Here is a 20,783-nt window from a genome sequence, read left to right as displayed (position 1 = left end):
CCAGTCGCGATGCCACCTGCTCCGGGACCTATCTCGCTGGAGCACACCCCCAGGTCCACGACACCTATGGATGCTGCTCCAGAGTTTTCACCCATCATCTCGTCCAGGAGGCACGTTCCACGCACGAGTTTCCGTCCTGGACATTTTCGACCATACTCTCGTGTCTCTCCGCGGGATCTTCTCGGGGCCTCACAAGAGGACATGGATGTCTCCGCACTGTCCATGTCTCCAAGGAAGTGAGTGTTTTTTTTTCAAGGGGGGGAAAGCGTTGTGACAGTGCTACGACATTTAACAGTGCCGCCACGACAGTACGCGCAAACGGCGATAGAGGCGCTCCGCAACTCGGCTGAGCGCGGGAGCGCCACATAGCTATGAACGGCACTGGCCGCATGTCACGGCACAGCAGTCGAATAAGAGATGCTGAGTTGTTATCATGTGACCAGCTATTGTTTCTAAGAGTGTGTGTTTGAATATCCATGCAATTATTGGTGATTAAAGGTTATAACATTACTCAGTAACACAGTATCTTGAAAAATAAGTTAATTTCGGTTGTAACAATATAAAAATGTAATGTAACAGTATAGCAATATAAAAATGTAACAATTTATAAATGTAAAGTATACAATCAATGTAACAGTATATTAATGTAATGTCATTTTGTCCAACATCTAAGGTATGGTATATGTACCTCAAAGATTCAGGCCGTAAATAAATAAATAAATAAATAAATAAAATTGAATTGTGTTCTGTTTGTGGATACACAATCAATAATAAACACGTTCTAGAACACACTCTAGAACATATGATTACTATGGGACAGATACTTCGGGATTAGGCAGTGCATCTGTAGAAAAACAGAACATCGCTACCACATACCACATTGTAGGTTCATGTCACTGTAACAACAAGACACCTGTTATTGCCTCTGGTAGCCAGGCTCCTCAAATATGCTGCAGCTGTATGCTACATTTATTTTGTACACGAAAACAGAAGGCGAAGTATAAAGTAAAACAGTGTGGTGTACTTCCTACTAAATATTGTTGATGCATTTGTATGATGTACATACTTTCTTGAGCAAATAAATGTTAATGTTTAAAAGGAGATGCTGATTTGCAGATAGGCAGAACAAAAAGACTGTCAAACAAAGCTTTTGGCCAAATAGGCCTTCATCAGAATAGACAACACATACACACACACACACACACACACACACACACACACACACACACACACATATGCAAACAAAACTCACACACAAATGACCACAGTCTCTGGCTGCCAAGGTGAGACTTGTTATTTGTGTGGGAGAGAGAGAGAGAGAGAGAGAGAGAGAGAGAGAGAGAGAGAGAATGTGTGTGTGTGTGTGTGTGTGTGTGTGTGTGTGTGTGTGTGTGTTGACTATGTAGACTATTCTGATGAAGGCTTATTTGGCCAAAAGCTTTATTTGTCAGTCTTTTTGTTGGCCCTATCTGCTATTCAGCATCTCCATTATATAGTGAATGGTAACTATCCTTTTCATAATATTGTCATTATTCCATCCCAGTTTTTTCATTGTTAAATGTTTTAAAACATTTGAACAACACTTTTCCTATTCTTCTACCTCTCAACAGTGTAGAAAATTTACAATAGTACCTAGAATTAGCAGTGGTAATTTCTTTAAGAATACCTCTTATAAAACTTGGCTTGGTCATTATTACTCCACTGTAACTGCTAGCTCCTTTAGTAATTTCTGTGGAGATGCATTCACCCCCCTCAGTCTGTAGTACCATATATTCCACATGTTTGTACAACAGGCACGTTGACTATAGTTATCTATGGTCTAAGATGAATGGTTTCTCATAATATCCCATTCCCCATTCAGAATGGCATGACTCTAAAACAATGTAAAAAGTACAAAAATAAAGAAAATACTGCACTTTAAAATTAGGCCTCAGAAACTAAAATGAAAACTGCCAGACATAACAATAGATCTGAAAAAATAAACATTAAATTGACAAAAAATAACAATGAAATTACATATAAATGAACACAATTTTTTATGTTCTTAACAATGAGTAATTAAAAAATCTTTCTTTTGATCCTTGAGGATGTCTTCCTTGGTATTGCTTTATAATGTTTTCCTGTAATGACAAAGTGTTGCCTGCCAGGAAAACATATAGTAGTGCCTTTGTTCCCTGAAGTAAGCATTGGTCTTGTGGAAAGTTCAGGTTTCTTAAATCTTTTGAAGAACTATATATAGGGGGCTGAAAGATATCTCAAATATTTGTTCTTCACCTTTGGTAAGTTGTCTTACAGGGATGACTGGCAATTCAAGATTTGGGTTTTTGTGATGCTTTCCAGTGAGTCGAACAAACCAGTGACCATTCATGCCACCCTTTGTTGTATCTTCATACCCTTTCCACGAGCCAGCTAGGGTGTTTACAAACTGTTTGCCTCCATTTTCCTCTGTCTTGATATATTTCTCGTTTAATATTGTTTCCTAGTTTTCACCTCTAGTCTTCAGATCTTCCTTCATCTGATCCAGCCATATTTTTCTGATTTGTCCTATTGATATTTTTCCTGCATATTTCTATCCAAGTATTGCTTTGGTAGGCAGTTATCCTTCATCACCTTCAAATATCCAAACGACTTGAGCTGTGCAGTACTCAGTCCCTCTCGTATTGAAAGATCCACTTGTATATTTCCTGTGATGTCTTCATTCCTAATTTAATCTCATCTAGTCCTTTGCAAGGCTGATCACAGAAATTTCACTTTACATGTTTGCAACTTGCTCAAACCAGTCATGTTAATCACACTGCACTCCAAGCTATATGTTGTAACCAGCAGGAAATGTGCTTAAATGTGGACTGTTTGGTTCTCACCAGAACTCCCCTGCCACACACAAGATGTCTGCACTAGATAAAAGAATTTAGATCCCTTTATTAGTCTGATCTGTACTTATAGTTTGGCAGCTCCATTCCTTGGTATTGTACTTCCCAGGTAATTGGAAGCTTCCTCACATTCAGTTCTCTCTCCATCTGGGCTGGTGTCTTGCTCATAATCATTGCTATAGTTTTGCTTTTGCTTATTGTCAGCTGGTACTCTTACTCGTTCATCTAATCTCCCCTGTATCTCTAGTTCTATTTCTCCCCACATAGCTACATCACCATAAATTCAATACATGTTGACGTTTATACACTTTTGTATATCTATACAGTAGTGGATTTCTAGGTTTTGAGTCTTCAACTTGGGAATTGGTAATTTCATACGATCCAAGATTGGTTAGTACATTTATCTCACTATAACCAGTTTTATTACAACATGACCACTGACACCAGCATCATTGCACAACTGATGCAACAGATCCAACTTGAAACTTCCTGACAGATTAAAACTTTGTACCGGACCGAGACTCGAACTCAGGACTTTGCCTTTCGCGAGCAAGTGCCCTACCAACTGAGCTATCCAAGCACGACTCATGACCCACTTTCACAGCTTCAATTCTGCCAGTACCTCGTTTCCTACCTTCCAAACCTCACAGAAGAGCTTCTGTGAGATTTGGAAGGTAGGAGATGAAATACTGGCGGAATTGAAGCTTTGAAGGCGGGTCGTGAATTGTGCTTGGGTAGCTCAGATGGTAGAGCACTTGCCCACGAAAGGCGAAGATCCTGAGGTCATGTCTTGGCCCGGCACACAGTTTTAATCTGTCAGGAAGTTTCATATCAGCACACACTCCGCTGCAGAGTGAAAATCTCATTCTAGATCCAACTTGTTTGACAAATCCCTGAAGGCCACAATTTGATGCCTTTCAAACCTCCTCATTTGGCTGTAGGATGCATGAATACATCTCTGTGGCATGGTTGCCTGCTTGCTTAACATGTTTGCATCATACTGAGTCTTCTGTCTGTGAGTGTTCAGTATTACAGGGTACACACAGATGGCACTGTGGTAGCTATGCCACTGTGCCTTCTGTTGGTGGGTGCTGTTGAAACCACTGTCAGAACACTACTGTACCCTTGATGGCTTATGCTGTCATCAGTTCAAAATCAATGTCATCTGTCCAGGTATACTAACATTTTTTCTGGCAAATATAGATAATCAAACAATGGATTGTCACAATGTTTGATCATCTATATTCTGTAGCACACTTGCTTTGAAGTTGAAGTCCTATATTCATGACTTGTAGTTTCTTCACTTGTTGTATATGGCATTTTGGAATTTTGAAACTCTATATACACATCAAAGTGCTATTTCTTGTCCAGTGTCAGTCATTATTCCTCTCAGATGTGTCAGTATGTATTTCTGTTAAGTCATCATAGTATTTTTGCATGATGTTATCGTGTAATATGCTTGCAAATGGTCCATATTTCACTCCTACTATATTTTCATTAACCAGTGTTTTCATTGACCAGTGTATAAAGTTAATTTACCTTTCTTTTGTGGCAACTTAATATTGTTCACTGGATTAATTAACTTCTGCCTATTGAAGTCTGTCATTATTTAATCAAATTCAGTACCAAACACAGCACCAGCCTTGCCTGTGCTGTGTGTTCTGCTGTAATGCATCCGGACTAGTTCACCGAACTTCAGATGCTGCAAGCAGTTGCTTATGTAATCTCTCAGGTTTCCTTAGCATGACAGATTAACTGTGTGCTTCCATGTATTTTGACAATTTATTTTTTCCATTCTGTACACAATATTTTTATGACTCACCCAGACATCTTCTTCAAATGCTGCAAGTTCTGCTGTTATGTCTAACTGCTGCCAGATCTCTAGAGAGACTGTGAATTATTGTTGGTCTTGTGCCACTGTTTATAGCCATGTTTGATTTCCCACACTCTCTGTGTGTTTTGATGCTCTTTGTTTTTCAGAGCTCAGACTGATAATATGTGAAACAATAATCCTCACAGTGTTTTCTGCTGTGGTGGATCTGATGGCTGGTGAAAGTTTAGTAAATTGAGTGCTGGACCCTAAATGTCATTTAAGTAGAAACTTCTGTCCCTGTTTACTAATTCACTGATGTCTTTATTTTGATAGACTCCTAATTATGCTGTCCCAGAAACTTGTCATTTGCATCATGATACTGATCTCATCGTATTTAATTTCATAATTATATTGATAGCAGTGCTCAATGCCAGATGATTTATCTGACTGTTTTAGTCACATGTATCACTGATGTTCCTTGCATCTCTCCTTGACTGTTCCAAAGGACTGCCTCACATAAAGACATACCACATTCACAGGGAATGCAATAAACAACCTGATTTTGGAGACCTAGATCATCTTTAAGATTACAAAGAATATTTTTGCCTTAGTCAAAGGGAGTGAAATACACTGGATGCTATGTTTCTGTAGGAGTCTGCCTATCTTCCTGGATGTAGGGCCAGCAGATAGTAGAAAAGTGGTTTTGTAGCTTTTCTTCCTCACTCACAGTCTCAACTTCTTTCTCAGGTGTTTTGATTTTGATTTCATTACCCATTTAGTTTGATGATAGGCATGTTCTGACATCAACTTATTTCCTATTCAACAGAAAATATTATTAACAAACTGATTGTGTGTCAATAGGTGTTCCGTTATCACCTTTTGTGGAAAAACTATACATGATACACTTTGAAGCAAAGGTATTAGAACCTGCCAAATTGAAGCCAATGTTTCTATTGCTATGTGGACAGCATGGTTGTGGTGTGGCCACAGGGAGTGTTCCTGGAACATTTAAACTCTATCCATCACAAGGGAACTTGAAAAACAGAACCAACTACCTTTCCATAATGTGTTACTTAATAGAGCAGCAGACAGATCCCTGTGTCACAAAATGTATATAGAAAACCTATGCATAAAAATCTCTGTCTCCATGCATTGAGGCATCACTACACATCACAAAGAAATTCAGTGCGGAAAACTCTAGGCTGTAGAGCTTGAACACTTTCAGACAAGGATAGCCTTGACAAAGAATAACAACACCTACAAATAGAGTTCTGAAGGAATGGGTACTCAGATCATCAAACTGAATGGATGATGAAATCAAAATCAAGAATGTCTGAGAGAGAACCTGAGATTGAGACAGAGGAAGAGAAGGTAAAAATTGCTTATCTATCTTCTGCTGCCCCAATTTCTGAAAATGCCAGCAGTCTCCTATGGAAATACAGCATCCAGTGTATTTCACTCTTTTCAGCTAAGATAAAAAGTATTCTTTGCAATAGTAAAGGTGATCCGTGTCTCTGAAAACTGGGTGTGTATCACATTCATGCAAATATGGCATGTCTTGTGTTGGGCACTCTATCAGGACAATTTAGGAGAGATGCAAGAAACATCAATGACACACTTGACTAAAACAACCAAGCAAATAAGTTGTTGGCAAGCACTGTCTTGAATGTAATCATGAAACGAAATATGATGAGACCAGTATCGTGGTGCAAATGCCAATTTTCTGGTATAGTATAGTTAATGAATCAATTGAAATAAAGATGTCAGTAAACGTAGTGAATAGGGACATAGTTTTCAATTTAAATGGTGCTTGGGGTCCGGCACAATTTATTAAAATCTCACTGGCCATCACATCCACCAGAGCAGGAAAATACAGAGAGCTTTTGTGTTTCATAGACTATCAGCGCAAGATCAGCAAAACAGAATACCCACACATCATTAAGCTGCATATGTTGTTTTACAGATACAGAGAGTCATCAAACCTAGTTTATTACACTGAAACAATGAGAATGATAAAAAGGAAGGTGAGAATGCGGATGAATGATTAAAAATAAAGTATAATTTTTAGTACTTCGTTTGATTTTAGGAGTGTGCAATTCCGGATCAGAATGAATTTATCACTCCAGAGCAAGTGTGGACCGTTTTGAAACTTTCAGGCAGATTAAAACTGTGTACTCAACCAGGAATCAAACATGAACCTAGTCTTTCTCAGAAAGCTAATGTGGAGAACTGGGTTTGACACAGCCTAGATTGAGATAACTTTTTCTGTTTTTACTGTAACAAGAAAATTTATTACTGTGTTTAACATTCATTGACTTCTCTTATACATATGTTCCAGGTATTCCCATTGGAAAGATGGAATGGAAATTCGTAGGAGCCTGTTTCTTTGTAATATGGATGGGTAAGACGAACAGTCTTGAGAGTAGAAGCAATTTATGTAGACCTCGACGCTCTTATACTTTAGACTGTGCTCATCAGGTACAGTGATATTTATATTTTGATTTGATTATCTGTTTATTATAAATACAGTGGAACTTTATAAAGTAACCTACAAATTACTATGGCAGGCCAAGTAAATTTTACTGAATGCTGCACTACACTTTAGAATGACACATATGCATGACATTATTTTTCAACATATTCACCAATTCTCTGTAGACAATGGTCACAGTGGCCTACCAGTCATTCAGTTCCTCAAAAATAGAAATCTGCTCCTTGGTCTTGGAGCCATTTAAGAACTGTTGTATGAGTGTCCTCATTGTTGGAAAATCTCTTTCTTCCCTATAAAAATCCTCTCTTAATTTTCAGTATTGCAAATTTCAGTTTTAAATAGCATTGTTTTGAAGTGTTAACCACAATACATGCAATAAAGGTAGACAATGTTTAAAAAAGAATCTTTACACATACTTTTAATCGTGTGCTGAACTTGCAAATTGTGTCAGCATGTAGGGGTTGTGATGGCTGCATAGTCTTAATAAAAATTATCAGAACCATATTTGTTGAACAGACAAGGCTGAAATTTTGTAACTTGTTTCCACTGGTAAATTATTTCATATTAATGTCACATGCCACAAAGTCAAAAGCACTATTCATTTTCATAATATACCACAAAACATTTTGCGAACAAATGTACTGCATAGTGATACATGCCAAAGACCCTAACACACTGTTATTGGTGAGAGGCACAAAATGAGAGTGATGCTCATGTCGCCAAAAAACAGATAGTATATGGATTGCATTTTGCTCTAGAAGCTTCCAGACAGTTTGATAAATCAAATTATTAACTAGAATGTTTTGCTTTTTTATTTTTAACATAGTTTGAAATTAGGTGGATATAATTCACACATGCAGATTATTTTCAGTAATTGTGAATATGACAAACATTGACAGAGACATCAAAATAAAGTAAGTATCTTTAAAGTGACTGACTTTATTTTACATTCTTAATTTGATTTGATATTGATTGTTAAATCAAAAACATATAAATACATACATTTGTCTTGGACAGCATCGAATGACTTTACAAAGTAAAAATAAATTATGAGCTCATATTTTAAGTGTGTTTCATAATATAAAATTGTAGCATGTGTGACTATTGACATGAAGACGGAAATACACTGGTGTCAAAAATTAAAGCAACAAACCACTATTTCCCCCTTCCTGTGTCTAATTCACGATGTAATTGTACAAGCTGTTAACAGATGTCTGTACAATCATGTCCTGTGTGGAAGATGGCATTCTGGTCAGCGGACAAACATGGCAGTGATCTCGGGTAGTTTCACATCCAAAGTCACTGTTTCCACAGTCACAGACAGTGCAGTTTGGTACAGAGAAGATGCCTACCAGGCTCTCTGTGGTGGAGGGCCATGGGGAGAATGTAAGCAGGACAGATGCAAACTGATGTGACCCAAAGGCTTAATGTGAATTGTTCTGTTGTTTTTGGATGCTGTGACAGTTTATAGAGATTGAAACTGTATTCCAAAGACCAGGGCAGGACTCACCACATGTAACATCAGAAAGAGAGAACTGTTAATTGGCTGTAAGGGCACGATGGTACTGTGTTAGTACTGCACAAAAACTGGCATCTGACCTCGCTACATCCACTGGATGTGTTGTAGCAAGGTAAACAGTGTACAGAAGGCTTTGGCAGAGTGGCCTTTATTGTAGGAGACCTGCTGTATGAGTACCTCTGAAGCGTCTTCAGAGAAGGGAATGTCTAGGGTGGAGCCGTCAATATGCCACCTGGACGGTCGAACAATGGGCCAATGTTCCTTTCAGAGATGAGTCCGGATTTGGTCTGGACAGTGATTCTCAACTGATTCACATCTGGAGGGAATATGGAACATGATTTTGGGACCCAACCATTGTGAAAAGAGACTTGTATTGAGGATGATCCCTTATGGTGTTATAAAATTACACAGTTAAATCAGCAAGGTTTAACTGCTGTCAGGTATCATGATGAGATCTTGCGACCTCATGTGCAATTATTGTGAGATGCTGCGGGCCCAGACTTTGTATTGGTGGACAATAATGCTCGACTTCATAGAGCATGCGTGATAGATATGTTCTTGGAAATGGAAGATATTGCACAAATGACCTGGCTTGCTCACTCTCCTAATTTGAATCCCATAGAGCACGTCTGCATCATGTCAGCACGCACCAACCACTCTCCAATACTTGCGAGTAGTGCTGCAGGTAGAATGGGTATTATTTCCTGAACATGGGGATTGATGACATCATTCACAGCATGCTCTGTGGTTTGTTGGGTCTGTATTGCTGCCAGAGGTGTCCACACCCCATACTGAGGGCATTATCAGTTGTCGGAATACCGCTACAGTCGCAGGTTCAAATTCTGCCTCAAGCATGGATGTGTGTGATGTCCGTAGGTTAGTTAGGTTTAAGTAGTTTGACGTTCTAGGGGACTAATGGCCTTAGAAGTTAAGTCCCATAGTGCTCAGAGCCATTTTGAACCAGTTGTCGGAATGTGTGTATAAAAGAACATTTTTGTCTACTATTATGCATGTTGCAGTTGTTTACATTCGTTTCTACTTTACTATCACCTGATTATACAGATTTTTGACAACATAAATGCAAACTTGCAAAATTTCAAATGTATATGAATCAAAGTTTCGCCCAAGTACTATCAAACTTCATAAACATGTAAAAATCATGAATTAGTTACTTTATAAATAAAAATAAGTTCAGACATAGCTAATAGTCAAGATGTTGTTGTCGTCTTCAGTCCTGAGACTGGTTTGATGCAGCTCTCCATGCTACTCTATCCTGTGCAAGCTTCTTCATCTCCCAGTACTTACTGCAACCTACATCCTTCTGAATCTGCTTAGTGTATTCATCTCTTGGTCTCCCACTACGATTTTTACCCTCCATGCTGCCCTCCAATGCTAAATTTGTGATCCAAAAATAGTCAAGTAGTATCATAGATTTCCATAATTAAAAGTAAATACATCAAGTTTCTATTTATCACAAAATCCCCCTCACACAATGTTGCACATAAAATCTGTACAAGATGTGTGACTTTGTGAATAGGCATGAAAACTAGTTCTTTTTAAAAAACAACTTATCTATTTGTGAACTTTCTGGATGGGATTTGAATATGGAAAACCATTTCATTGTGATAATGTAATGTGAGTGGAAATATTTGTCATTGAAATACCAATTTTGCTTGAAACATTAAGGAGATTTAAAGAAAAATTATGATTTTTTGAACAAATAGAGTTTTGCTCTAACTGTTGATTGATAAAATAACAATAAAAATAATCAGTTATTGACAATATAATGTAAATGGATGGATAAAAAAATCTACTCACCAAGCAGCTGGAGGGGAACCCACACACAAAAGAGTTAATTTTTACAAGCTTTCAGAGCAAGTGGCTCCTTCTGGCAGAAGCATTGAAGGGGAAAGGAGAGGGGTTAGAGATTAGATTATATTAGATTAGTACTTGTGCCATAGATCATGAATACGACACTTTGTAATGATGTGGAACATGTCAGGTTAATAAAAGGTGTCTATACAAGACATTACATTACACAAAATATTACATGACACTCAATATTTTTAATTTTTTTGTGGAGGTTGGGAAATTACCCACTTACTATATTCAAAAATTCATCTAATGAGTAGAAGGAGTTGCCATTAAGAAATTCTTTTAATTTCCTTTTAAATGCTATATGGCTATTTGTCAGACTTTTGATGCTATTAGGTAAGTGACCAAAGACTTTTGTGGCAGCATAATTTACCCCCTTCTGAGCTAAAGTTAGATTTAACCTTGAGTAGTGAAGATCATCCTTTCTCCCAGTGTTGTAGCCATGTACACTGCTATTACTTTTGAATTCGTTCGGACTGTTAACAACAGATTTCGTAAGGGAATATATGTATTGTGAGGCTACAGTGAAGATTTCTAGCTCTTTAAATAAGTGTCTGCAGGATGATCTTGGATGAGCTCCAGCAATTATTCTGATTACACGCTTTTGTGCAATGAACACTGTTTTACTCTATGATGAGTTACCACAGAATATGATGCCATGCGAAAGCAGAGAATGAAAATAGGTGTGGTAAGCTAATTTACTCAGATGTATATCACCAAAACTTTCAATGACCCTAATAGCATAAGTAGATGAACTCAAATGTTTCAGCAGATTCTCAGTGTGTTTTTTCCAGTTCAACCCTTCATCAATGCATACACCTAGAAATTTTGAATATTCTACCTTAGCTACCAATTTCTGATCAAAGTCTATATTTATTAATGGTGTCATTCCATTTACTGTGTGGAACTGTATATACTGCGTTTTGTCAAAGTTTAATGAGAGCCCATTTGCAGAGAACCACTTATTGATTTTCTGAAAATCATTTACAATTTCACCAGTTAATTCTTGACTGTTGAGTGTGATAGCTATACTTGTATCATCGGCAAAAAGTACCAGCTTTGCATCTTCGTGAATATAGAATGGCAAGTCATTAATATATATTAAGAACATGAATGAAAAGGACTGGAGAGGCTTAGAGAAAGGTGTAAAGTTCAGAAAATTCACCCAGAACCCCAGGTTAGGGAAGGCTTATTGGATGGGATGAGAAGGAAACACTGATTGTTGGGGACTTGACCAGACAAGATTGGAAAATCTGAGAGCTTAAAGGTGGAAGACAAGGTAATACCCAAGACAGAGATTACTACTAAAACATTGTGCATGACTTAATAAGAGTGAAAAGCTAAATGCATTGTTCGTAACAGAGGTGGGAGGGTGGATAGTGAAAAATAGACAAGGCAGAAAGTGAAAGAAGTAGAAAACTAAAATGGAGTGAAGAAAGGAGTAGTTCCTGTGAATAAATGCTGGGTTGGAAGGAATTAATGTAAATTAAGGGCAGGTGGGTGGCAAGAACCAACGATATGTTGTAGTGCTAGTTCCCACCTGCAGAATTCTGAGAAACTGGTGTCTGGGGAAAGAATCCAGATGGCATGTGTAGTGAAACAGGCACTGATGTCATGACTGCCAGGCAACAGGATATTGTGTGTTGCTGTATACAGCCACTTCCTATGTCCATTCTTCCTGACTGAAACCATTGTTAGTAAATGTCTCCTAAGCACTGGAACATATTGACTTACTTGAATCAGCAATGGAACTTGTGGATGTATGCTCAATTGCCAACATGACATTAAATCCATATGTCCTTATTACAGCTTTACTCGCAATAACATTAGTATATTTACAGTTCATGGAATTCAAAATACCTTAACTAGCTCTAGACTTTATACCTTCAATCTACTTAAAATTATTATCCTCTGCACTATGACCATATTCAAATTCAAGAGATACATTAAGTTCAAATCTAAATTTTTGCAACACTCTTTGGCTTAATAGGACCATAATTGATCATATGAACAAGGCAATGAGAATGTCGACAGATACGGCTCGCCAAATGGCTATGGTTATATCTTCAGACAATGACGAAATCTCAACACATGAGACGTGCGGATGAATCAGCTTAGGCAGAGGGTGTATATAGGTAACACACAACATCCTGTTACAGAGCATGCTGTTCAACATGGCAGTCATGACTGTGGTGCCTCTTTCACCACACGCGCCATATGGATTCTTCACCCAGACACCAGTTTCTTGGAACTCCACAGATGGGAATTAGCACAATGTTTTGGTAGTAATCTCTGTTTTGGATATTACCTTGTCTTCCACCTTTAAGCTCTCAGATTTTCAAATCTCGTCTGGTGCAGTCCCCAATAATCAGAATTTCCTTCTCATCCCATTTGATAAGTCTCCCCTAACCCGGGCTCCTGGGTGAATTTTCTGAACTGTACTCCTTTCCCCACACCTCGCCACTCCTTTTACTTTACCCCTCTTCTTTCCCCTTCAACACTTCTGCCAGAAGGTGCCACTTGCTCTGAAAGCTTGTAAAAGTTAAGCAGATTGAAGGTATAAAGTCTAGAGCTAGTTAAGGTATTTTGAATTCCATGAACTGTAAATATACTAATGTTATTGCGAGTAAAGCTGTAATAAGGACATATGGATTTAATGTCATGTTGGCAATTGAGCATACATCCACAAGTTCCATTGCTGATTCAAGTAAGTCAATATGTTCCAGTGCTTAGGAGACATTTACTAACAATGGTTTCAGTCAGGAAGAATGGACATAGGAAGTGGCTGTATACAGCAACACACAATATCCTGTTGCATGGCAGTCATGACATCAGTGCCTGTTTCACTACACATGCCATCTGGATTCTTTCCCCAGACACCAGTTTCTCAGAACTCTGCAGGTGGGAACTAGCACTACAACATGTCCTTGGTTCTTGCCGCCCACCTGGCCCTAATTTACATTAATTCGTTCCATTTTAGCATTTATTCACTGGAACTACTCCTTTCTTCACTCCGTTTTAGTTTTCTACATCTTTCCTTTTCTGACTTGTTTATTTTTCATCCCCATGCCTCCCACCTCTGTTACATACAATGCACTTCGCTTTTCATTCTTAATAAGTCATGCACAATGTTTTGGTAGTAATCTCTGTTTTGGATATTACCTTGTCTTCCACCTTTAAGCTCTCAGATTTTCAAATCTCATCTGGTGCAGTCCCCAATAATCAGAATTTCCTTCTCATCCCATTTGATAAGTCTCCCCTAACCCGGGCTCCTGGGTGAATTTTCTGAACTGTACTCCTTTCCCCACACCTCGCCACTCCTTTTACTTTACCCCTCTTCTTTCCCCTTCAAAACTTCTGCCAGAAGGTGCCACTTGCTCTGAAAGCTTGTAAAAGTTAAAATCTTTTTGTGTTTGTGTCCCCGTGCCACCACTTCATGAGTAGATTTTTTTATCTATCCATTTCTAATATGTTGCTAATCTTTGTACTAATTTGAAAGCTTGTCAAGTTATTCAGAGGCTACTAGTAATATTATCTGATAGGTAATTAATTCATAATATGAACAACAAAAGTTTATTATATTACGATGCAATGAGATTCTCAGGAAACTTTTATGTCAACTGACTCTGCCCATGGAAGCCTTTGCAATTATAACATCTACTGCCTGTTTCCAACTTTTTATTTAATCAGTTTTTCTGTTTCTTGCACTAGTTTGAAGAATAGGCATTTCCCAGAATTTTTCTTTATCACTGCTGTTCCCATAATCATTTCACATTAATCTTAAAAAATTTTCTCCTTTCCCTTCTAAATTGATGCTTAAATTTACCTGATCCAAATTTGCCCTATTTTCTTTTCCCAATCCTTCAATGACTAATGGTTGACAAGTAGTGGTAGACAACAGCTGTTTCTCTGATACTGAGTGCTTATAATTAAAGTGCAGCTATTCACAGAGGCCCATTGTGTGATGTAATTATTGTATGGCACTGATACTTGGTAGACATGCTACTGCATTAATGCGGTACCATTGTGTGCTGGAAAACAAATTGGTTCCAGTTGTGGTCACTAGGTGCAAATCTGGAACTTTATATTGTCTGTATGATGGTATGACATTCATACCATAATTTGACAAGCCATAACATTAGAGAACAGAATGGGTATCAAGAAGAGAGAGACCATGTGCTGTTAATGAAACAGTGTTATATTAACAACAACAGTTATAGTGTTGCACTGAGAGAGTATCACTGACTGAAAGATCTGAGCAGAGACCTGATGTCATTAAATGGTTTAAAGAAGATGCTAATGAAATTCAAAAACACGAGTGGGCTTTGTGTGGTTTCTGGAGGAAGAAGGCATTCTATCCCAATTTAAGTTATTGACATGGTTTCTATTGTTGTGATGGACCATGCAGCACATGCCCCACGTAATGTTAGTGCTGGTGCAGTGTCATGACAATTGTCCATCCCATGGTCAACAGTATGGAAAGTTGTGTGGTCTGTTTTACAGTGATATTACAATATCCAGATAGCACAACAACTGAAACATGATCTGTAGCAATTTTCTTAATTTGCTCTTCAGTTTCTGGCATGGACTGAAATTGATGACCTGTGGCTGGGCAATATTCCAAGGAATGATGAGGTACATTTTACATTGCTGCATTCAGCAGTTAACACAAACTTGCTCAATTTGGGGTACTGTTAAACTGCATATTGTGCATGAAAAGCCATTGCACACACTGTATGTGACTTTGTGTTGTGGACTGACAAAAATCTTTATCCTCAGTCCATTTTTCTTTGAAGAGAATAAACCAAGAGGGTCTATCAAGTATGCCATGATGTCTGCATGTTATCACAACCTCCTTGTAACAGCATGTGATCCTTGCTGTGGACGAGTGCAACTGTGTGAATACCACTGTTTTTACCGCAAGAGCGGTTAACAATTCATGTCACTCACACAGTGAAAGATCTGTTTAATGCAATCTTCCATGAACATTTTGTCTCCAGAGGTTTTCCATATGTATGGCCTGCAAGGTCACCTGATCTGAACCCATGCAACTTTTAGCTCTGGGGATATCTAAAAGAATGCATTTACTAGGGTCATGTCCAGTGTCTACTTGATCCGGAGGCAAGATACAGTAACACATTGCTAAAATTTCACCTGAACTGCTGTGAGCAACTGTTGATCACATTGTTTTATGGATGCAACATTTTATCAACATCTCCGGTGCTCTTATTGAACAAATTGTGTAAGCTGTGGTTAATAATAAATTCAATATTATGCCTTTCTCTGTTGCTTGACCTTTTCTGCTCATGCCCAAGTCCTAATCCATCACGTATACTAACATTTCTATACATTTTTCTTGCATTCATAGTGCCAGATTTATATGTTGTGGCTAAAATTGAAACAAATCTTTTCCCAGCATAAATTGGTTCTGCATTGACACATTACAATATCTACCATGTTTTAATGCTATACAATAATTACAGCCCACACTGGACCTCTGGGAGTAGCTGCACTTTACTTATAACCACCCAGTACTTCCTCACTACCAATCTCAATCCCCACTACTACATTAACAGAAACCTCACTATCACTTAACTTCCATAGCTCATACACATTAACTTCAGTATAATCTTTATCTTTGACTTCACAGTCTTCAACATTATTTTCCTCATCACCATTAAAATTATCTTCATTAATTTAGTCATAACTGCTCTGAGCATCATCATTCTCAATTTGTTCTCCCTTAGCATCATATCAACAGGTTGTTGCAGCCCAGTACTGACATTCATCTAGTCACCTTCCTTCTCTTCAAATAATCTCCCCAGTTCAGAACTATTATGTTCATTAATTCCTTCTTGTATATTTTGTACTCACTTTTTGCCCATGTATAAAATTAAGACATAGTCTCAGTGTCAATCTTTCTTTCTCTTACATTTATATGATCACATTTATTTTTTAAATAATCAACCAAAACATTTTGTCAAACTTTAATTTATTCATATGGCAGGTTGATTGGTTGTTCTGTCCCATTTGCTGTTATTCAACTTCCCTCTTTTACTCCAGTTAAAATTAAGAGTCCTTTAATTACTTGATCTGTTTGCCCCAAAACTGTGGACCCTCATTGAGGCAATCTTAAGTTTTCATCTCTATATCCCCTATTATCTTGTCTCCAGTTTCGATGCATTTGATTTCCCACATTATCTTATCCTCCCAGGGGGCTCGCTGCTCTTTGGCATGTTTGTGCTTGGCTACCACAGAGCCCCAAACTTTGCAGCATCTTTCCCCTCCTGTGCTGCATGTCTATCCTCTTGCTATTCTTTTTCCCCTCCCTTGGGCTACATATCTGGGATGTTTCTGAGAATGTGTTCTGCGTTCGCAGTAGCCAACATCAGAACAGTCTCTCCATTGTTTTTTGTTCCTTTTTTCTTTCTTTCTACCCCTTTTCTTATCCTTCCTCTGCTTTGGTTTTTGAGGTTCTTCTTTCTCTTTTTCCTCCCTGTCCACTCCTGAAGGCTGGCCCATGTGTCTGATGCATAACAGGTGACTGGGTAACATGTAATTCCCAGCTCCAGGTTGACAGGTAGGGTTTGCACGTACCCCTTGGTACAAGCCAGGCTCAGGGAGAAGTGATTGCCTGAGCTGCTACCTTCCCAAACTGCAGATCTCATGGAGCAGGATCCTTCAACCTCTGCAGCCTGTAGCAGTCAGTCTTTGAAGGCTGGCACTCAGCAACTGCTGAGGTGACACCCCTTCATTTTTTCTCTCCTCACCTTTCTTTGTCATGATTCTCCTCCAATGGAATGTTCACAGCCTTTGATCCAACAAAGGGGACTTATGGCTGCTATTGGAATTGCTCTTGTTCTCTGCCTCCAGGAAACAAAATTGCATCCTCATGACCCCTTAAAGCTCTCACATATCTTTCCAGTCAGCTTTGACCTTCCCCCCTGAGGACTGCATTCCATCTCATGGGGGAGCCACACTGCTCACCCGGGATGACATTCATAGTCAAACCATCTCCTTGACTACCCATCTTCAAGCTGTTGTAGTCCACATTTTCCTTCCTCTCTTCACCTTTTCACTTTGTACTGTTTACATCCCTCTGTCATTCGGTGTCACCAGGACAGGTGTCCTCCAGCTGATTGGGCAACTCCCTCACCTCTTTCTGTTGCTCGCTGACTTTAATGCATACCATCCCCTTTGGGGTTCACCCAGATCCCATCAGAGAAGTGCCCTCTTGTTTGACCTTCTGAATCACCTTAACCTCATCTGACTTAACATGGGTGCACCCACTTTCTTTTCAGACTCCATGCATACCTATTCCCATTGGAACTTCTCCTTCTGCACTGTCCAACTTGCCCATCATCTCAAGAGCTCCATTCTCTCTGTCACATACTCAAGTGACCATTTCCTGTTTGCTATCTGTTTGCTGACTCCTACCCCACCTATGTGCACATGCAAATGGCAGCCTTCCAAGGCCGACTGAAGGCTTTACTCCCCCAAGATGACCTTCGATGAACAACACTTCTCCAGTTGGATGACAAGGTAGAATATCTTACTAATGTTATCCTTACTGCTGCAGAATTTTCCATTCCTCGCACTTTGTCTTTGCTGCACCATGTTCTGATCCTGTGGTGAACTGAAGCATGCCACAATGCAGTTTGCACATGGGGACATGCTCTCTGCATTTTTAACAATCACCTTACAATGGCAGACTGCATTCGTTATTAGCAGTTGTGTGCACAGTGTTGTTGCATTCTTCACGATAGCAAAAAAGCTAGCTGTATTTCATTTACTACTTCTTTTAATAGGTCCACTCCCTGTTCTGTCATGTGGGCCAACCTCTGACAGCTCTCTGGGACTAAGGTCCATACCCCATCTGACCATTGCAGATGATGACATAGGAACCCTATTGCTACCTCCAACACCTTGGGCCACTATTTTGTGGAGATTTTGAGCTCCATGCACTATCACTCTGCCTTCCTCCACCAGAAACGAGTGGAGCAGGCTCAGGCAATACCCTTTTCTTGTCAGAATTATGAGTGCTACAATACAGCCTTTACTATGAGGGAGCTGGATCATGCTCTTACTTCATCCTAATCCCTTGCCTCAGGGCCAGACAATGTTCACGTTCAGATACCTTTCTCTTTCGGGCAAGCACTTTCTGCTTCATATGTACAATCGCATGTGGCCAGATGGCACATTTCCTAGACATTGGCGTGAAGCCACTGTCATACCCATACATAAGCCTGGTATGGACAAACACCTTCCTTCTAATTATCACCTTGTTTCTCTCACCAGCTGTGTTTGCAAAGTGATGCAACATATGATTCATGTCTAGTAGGTACGGTGGCTTGAGTCTTGCAGTTTACTAACCATTGCACAGTGTGGATTTTGAGCATGCCGTTATGCAGTTGACCATCTTGCCACTTTTTCAATCCAAGTCATGAATCGTTTTCTGCAGAAATCCCAGAGTGTGGCCATATTTTTCAATTCAGAGAAAGCCTACAACACCTGATGGAGGACTGGTATCCTCTGTACTCTCTGGACATGGCGCTTCTGTAGCTGTGTGCCCCATTTCCTTCAGTAATTTTTAAAAGACCAAGTTTTAAAGGTATGTGTAGATTCTGCCTTGTTGGACACCTTTATCCAGGAAAACAGTGTGCCTCAGGGTTCCGTCCTGAGTATCGTCTTCTTTGCTATCACCATTAACCCTATAATTGCCTGTCTCCTGCCTGGCATCTCCGGCTCCCTTCTCGTTGATGATTTTGCCATTTATTGAGTTCTCCACAGACTTTTCTCCATGAGTGGTGTCTTCAGCATTGTCTCAGTTGTCTTTACTCATGAAGTATCAACAATCACTTTCACTTTTCCACTGACAAAACCTTTTGCATGAATTTCTGGTGGCACAATTAGTTTCTTCTTTACATCTTGGACCTGTTGTCTTCTGCTAGTTGAAACTAGTAACTTTCTGGGGCTCATGCTCAATAGGAAACTTTCTTGGTCCTCCCAGGTGTCTTACCTGGCTGCCCACTGTGCCTGGTTCCTCAATGCCCTATGTGTCCTCAGTAGTACTTCCTGGAGGGCGGATTGGACTACCCTCCTCCACTTGCACTGGTCACTTGTCTGTTTGAAACTAGTCTAAAGGTGTTTCGTTTATGCATCTGCACATCTGTCCTTCTTATGCTGTCTCAATACTATCCACCATTGTGGCATCCATTTGGCCACTGGTGTCTTTTACACTAGCCCAGTTGAGAGTGTATGCAGAAGCTCTCGAACCACTGTCATACCACCGTGATTTTCTCATCAGCCAATACTTTTGCCTAGCCACCCATTCTACACCTTCTTCTTTGATGACTCTTATGATTGCCAGTAAGGGACACATCCCTCTTCTCTATTACCTCCTGGAGTTTGCTTTCAGCTATTGCTCCAACAGCTTAACTTCATGCTGCCTGCCACTTTCCCAGTGGGTGTGAACCCTTCACCATCTTGGCTTCATGCGGCAGCCTGTGTCCATCTTGGCCTTCATTCTCTTTGTAACAATACTTTCTGAGCCTTGGTCTATCCCCATAATTTTCTCGACCTTCACATAGAACTTCATGGTAGTACCTTTATCCACACTAATGGCTCTCGGACTGACCATGGTGCTGGGTGTGCCTTCATCACTGCCACCAACATTTTTTGGTACCAACTTCCAGAACACTGCTCAGTATTTACTGCGGAGCTCTTTGCTCTGTATCAGGCCAAACACTGCTCAGTATTTACTGCGGAGCTCTTTGCTCTGTATCAGGCCACACAGTACATCTGGAGACACAGGCTTTTCAGTTCTGTCATCTGTTCCGACTCTCCCAGCGTCCTTCAGCACATCTGTGTACTGTACACTGTCCATCTCTTAATGCAACAGGTCCAGTAAAGCTGTCACTTGCTCGCTACAATTTAGGCATTTTGCCCACAAGAATTTTACTCTTTCACATACTTCAGCTTGGAGTGTTTTCTCTTTGTTGTTTTTTTTTTTTTTTTTTTTTTTTTTTTTTTTTTTTTTTTTTTTTTTTTTTTTTTTTTTTTTTTTTCCGCTGCCCCACTGTGATGAACATATTGTCCATACCATAGCAGAACAATATCCACAGGAAACCAAGACATATACTCTCTTCTGGCTATGTGTCATTCTTGTTGCACAATGTTCTTTGCATGGGATACCATGTGTAACTTACTTTCTGA

The 20,783-nt window shown here is 39.4% G+C and overlaps 1 protein-coding gene across 1 annotated transcript in view; it reads left to right on the top strand.

Moving 5' to 3' along the window:
• The window catches only part of LOC124775604, an 87,572-nt gene that overhangs the window by 26,249 nt on the left and 40,540 nt on the right, over nucleotides 1–20,783 (top strand). The window contains exon 3 of the mRNA XM_047250435.1: nucleotides 7,022–7,161. Within this exon, the coding sequence (XP_047106391.1) occupies nucleotides 7,039–7,161 (123 nt within the window). The 5' untranslated portion in view covers nucleotides 7,022–7,038. The remainder of the gene's footprint in view (nucleotides 1–7,021; nucleotides 7,162–20,783) is intronic.

This window comes from Schistocerca piceifrons, chromosome 2 (assembly GCF_021461385.2).
Source record: "Schistocerca piceifrons isolate TAMUIC-IGC-003096 chromosome 2, iqSchPice1.1, whole genome shotgun sequence".
Taxonomy (NCBI): Eukaryota; Metazoa; Arthropoda; class Insecta; order Orthoptera; family Acrididae; genus Schistocerca; species Schistocerca piceifrons.
The sequence above is the reverse complement of the archived record's forward strand: the minus strand, read 5'-3'. Positions and strand labels throughout refer to the sequence as shown.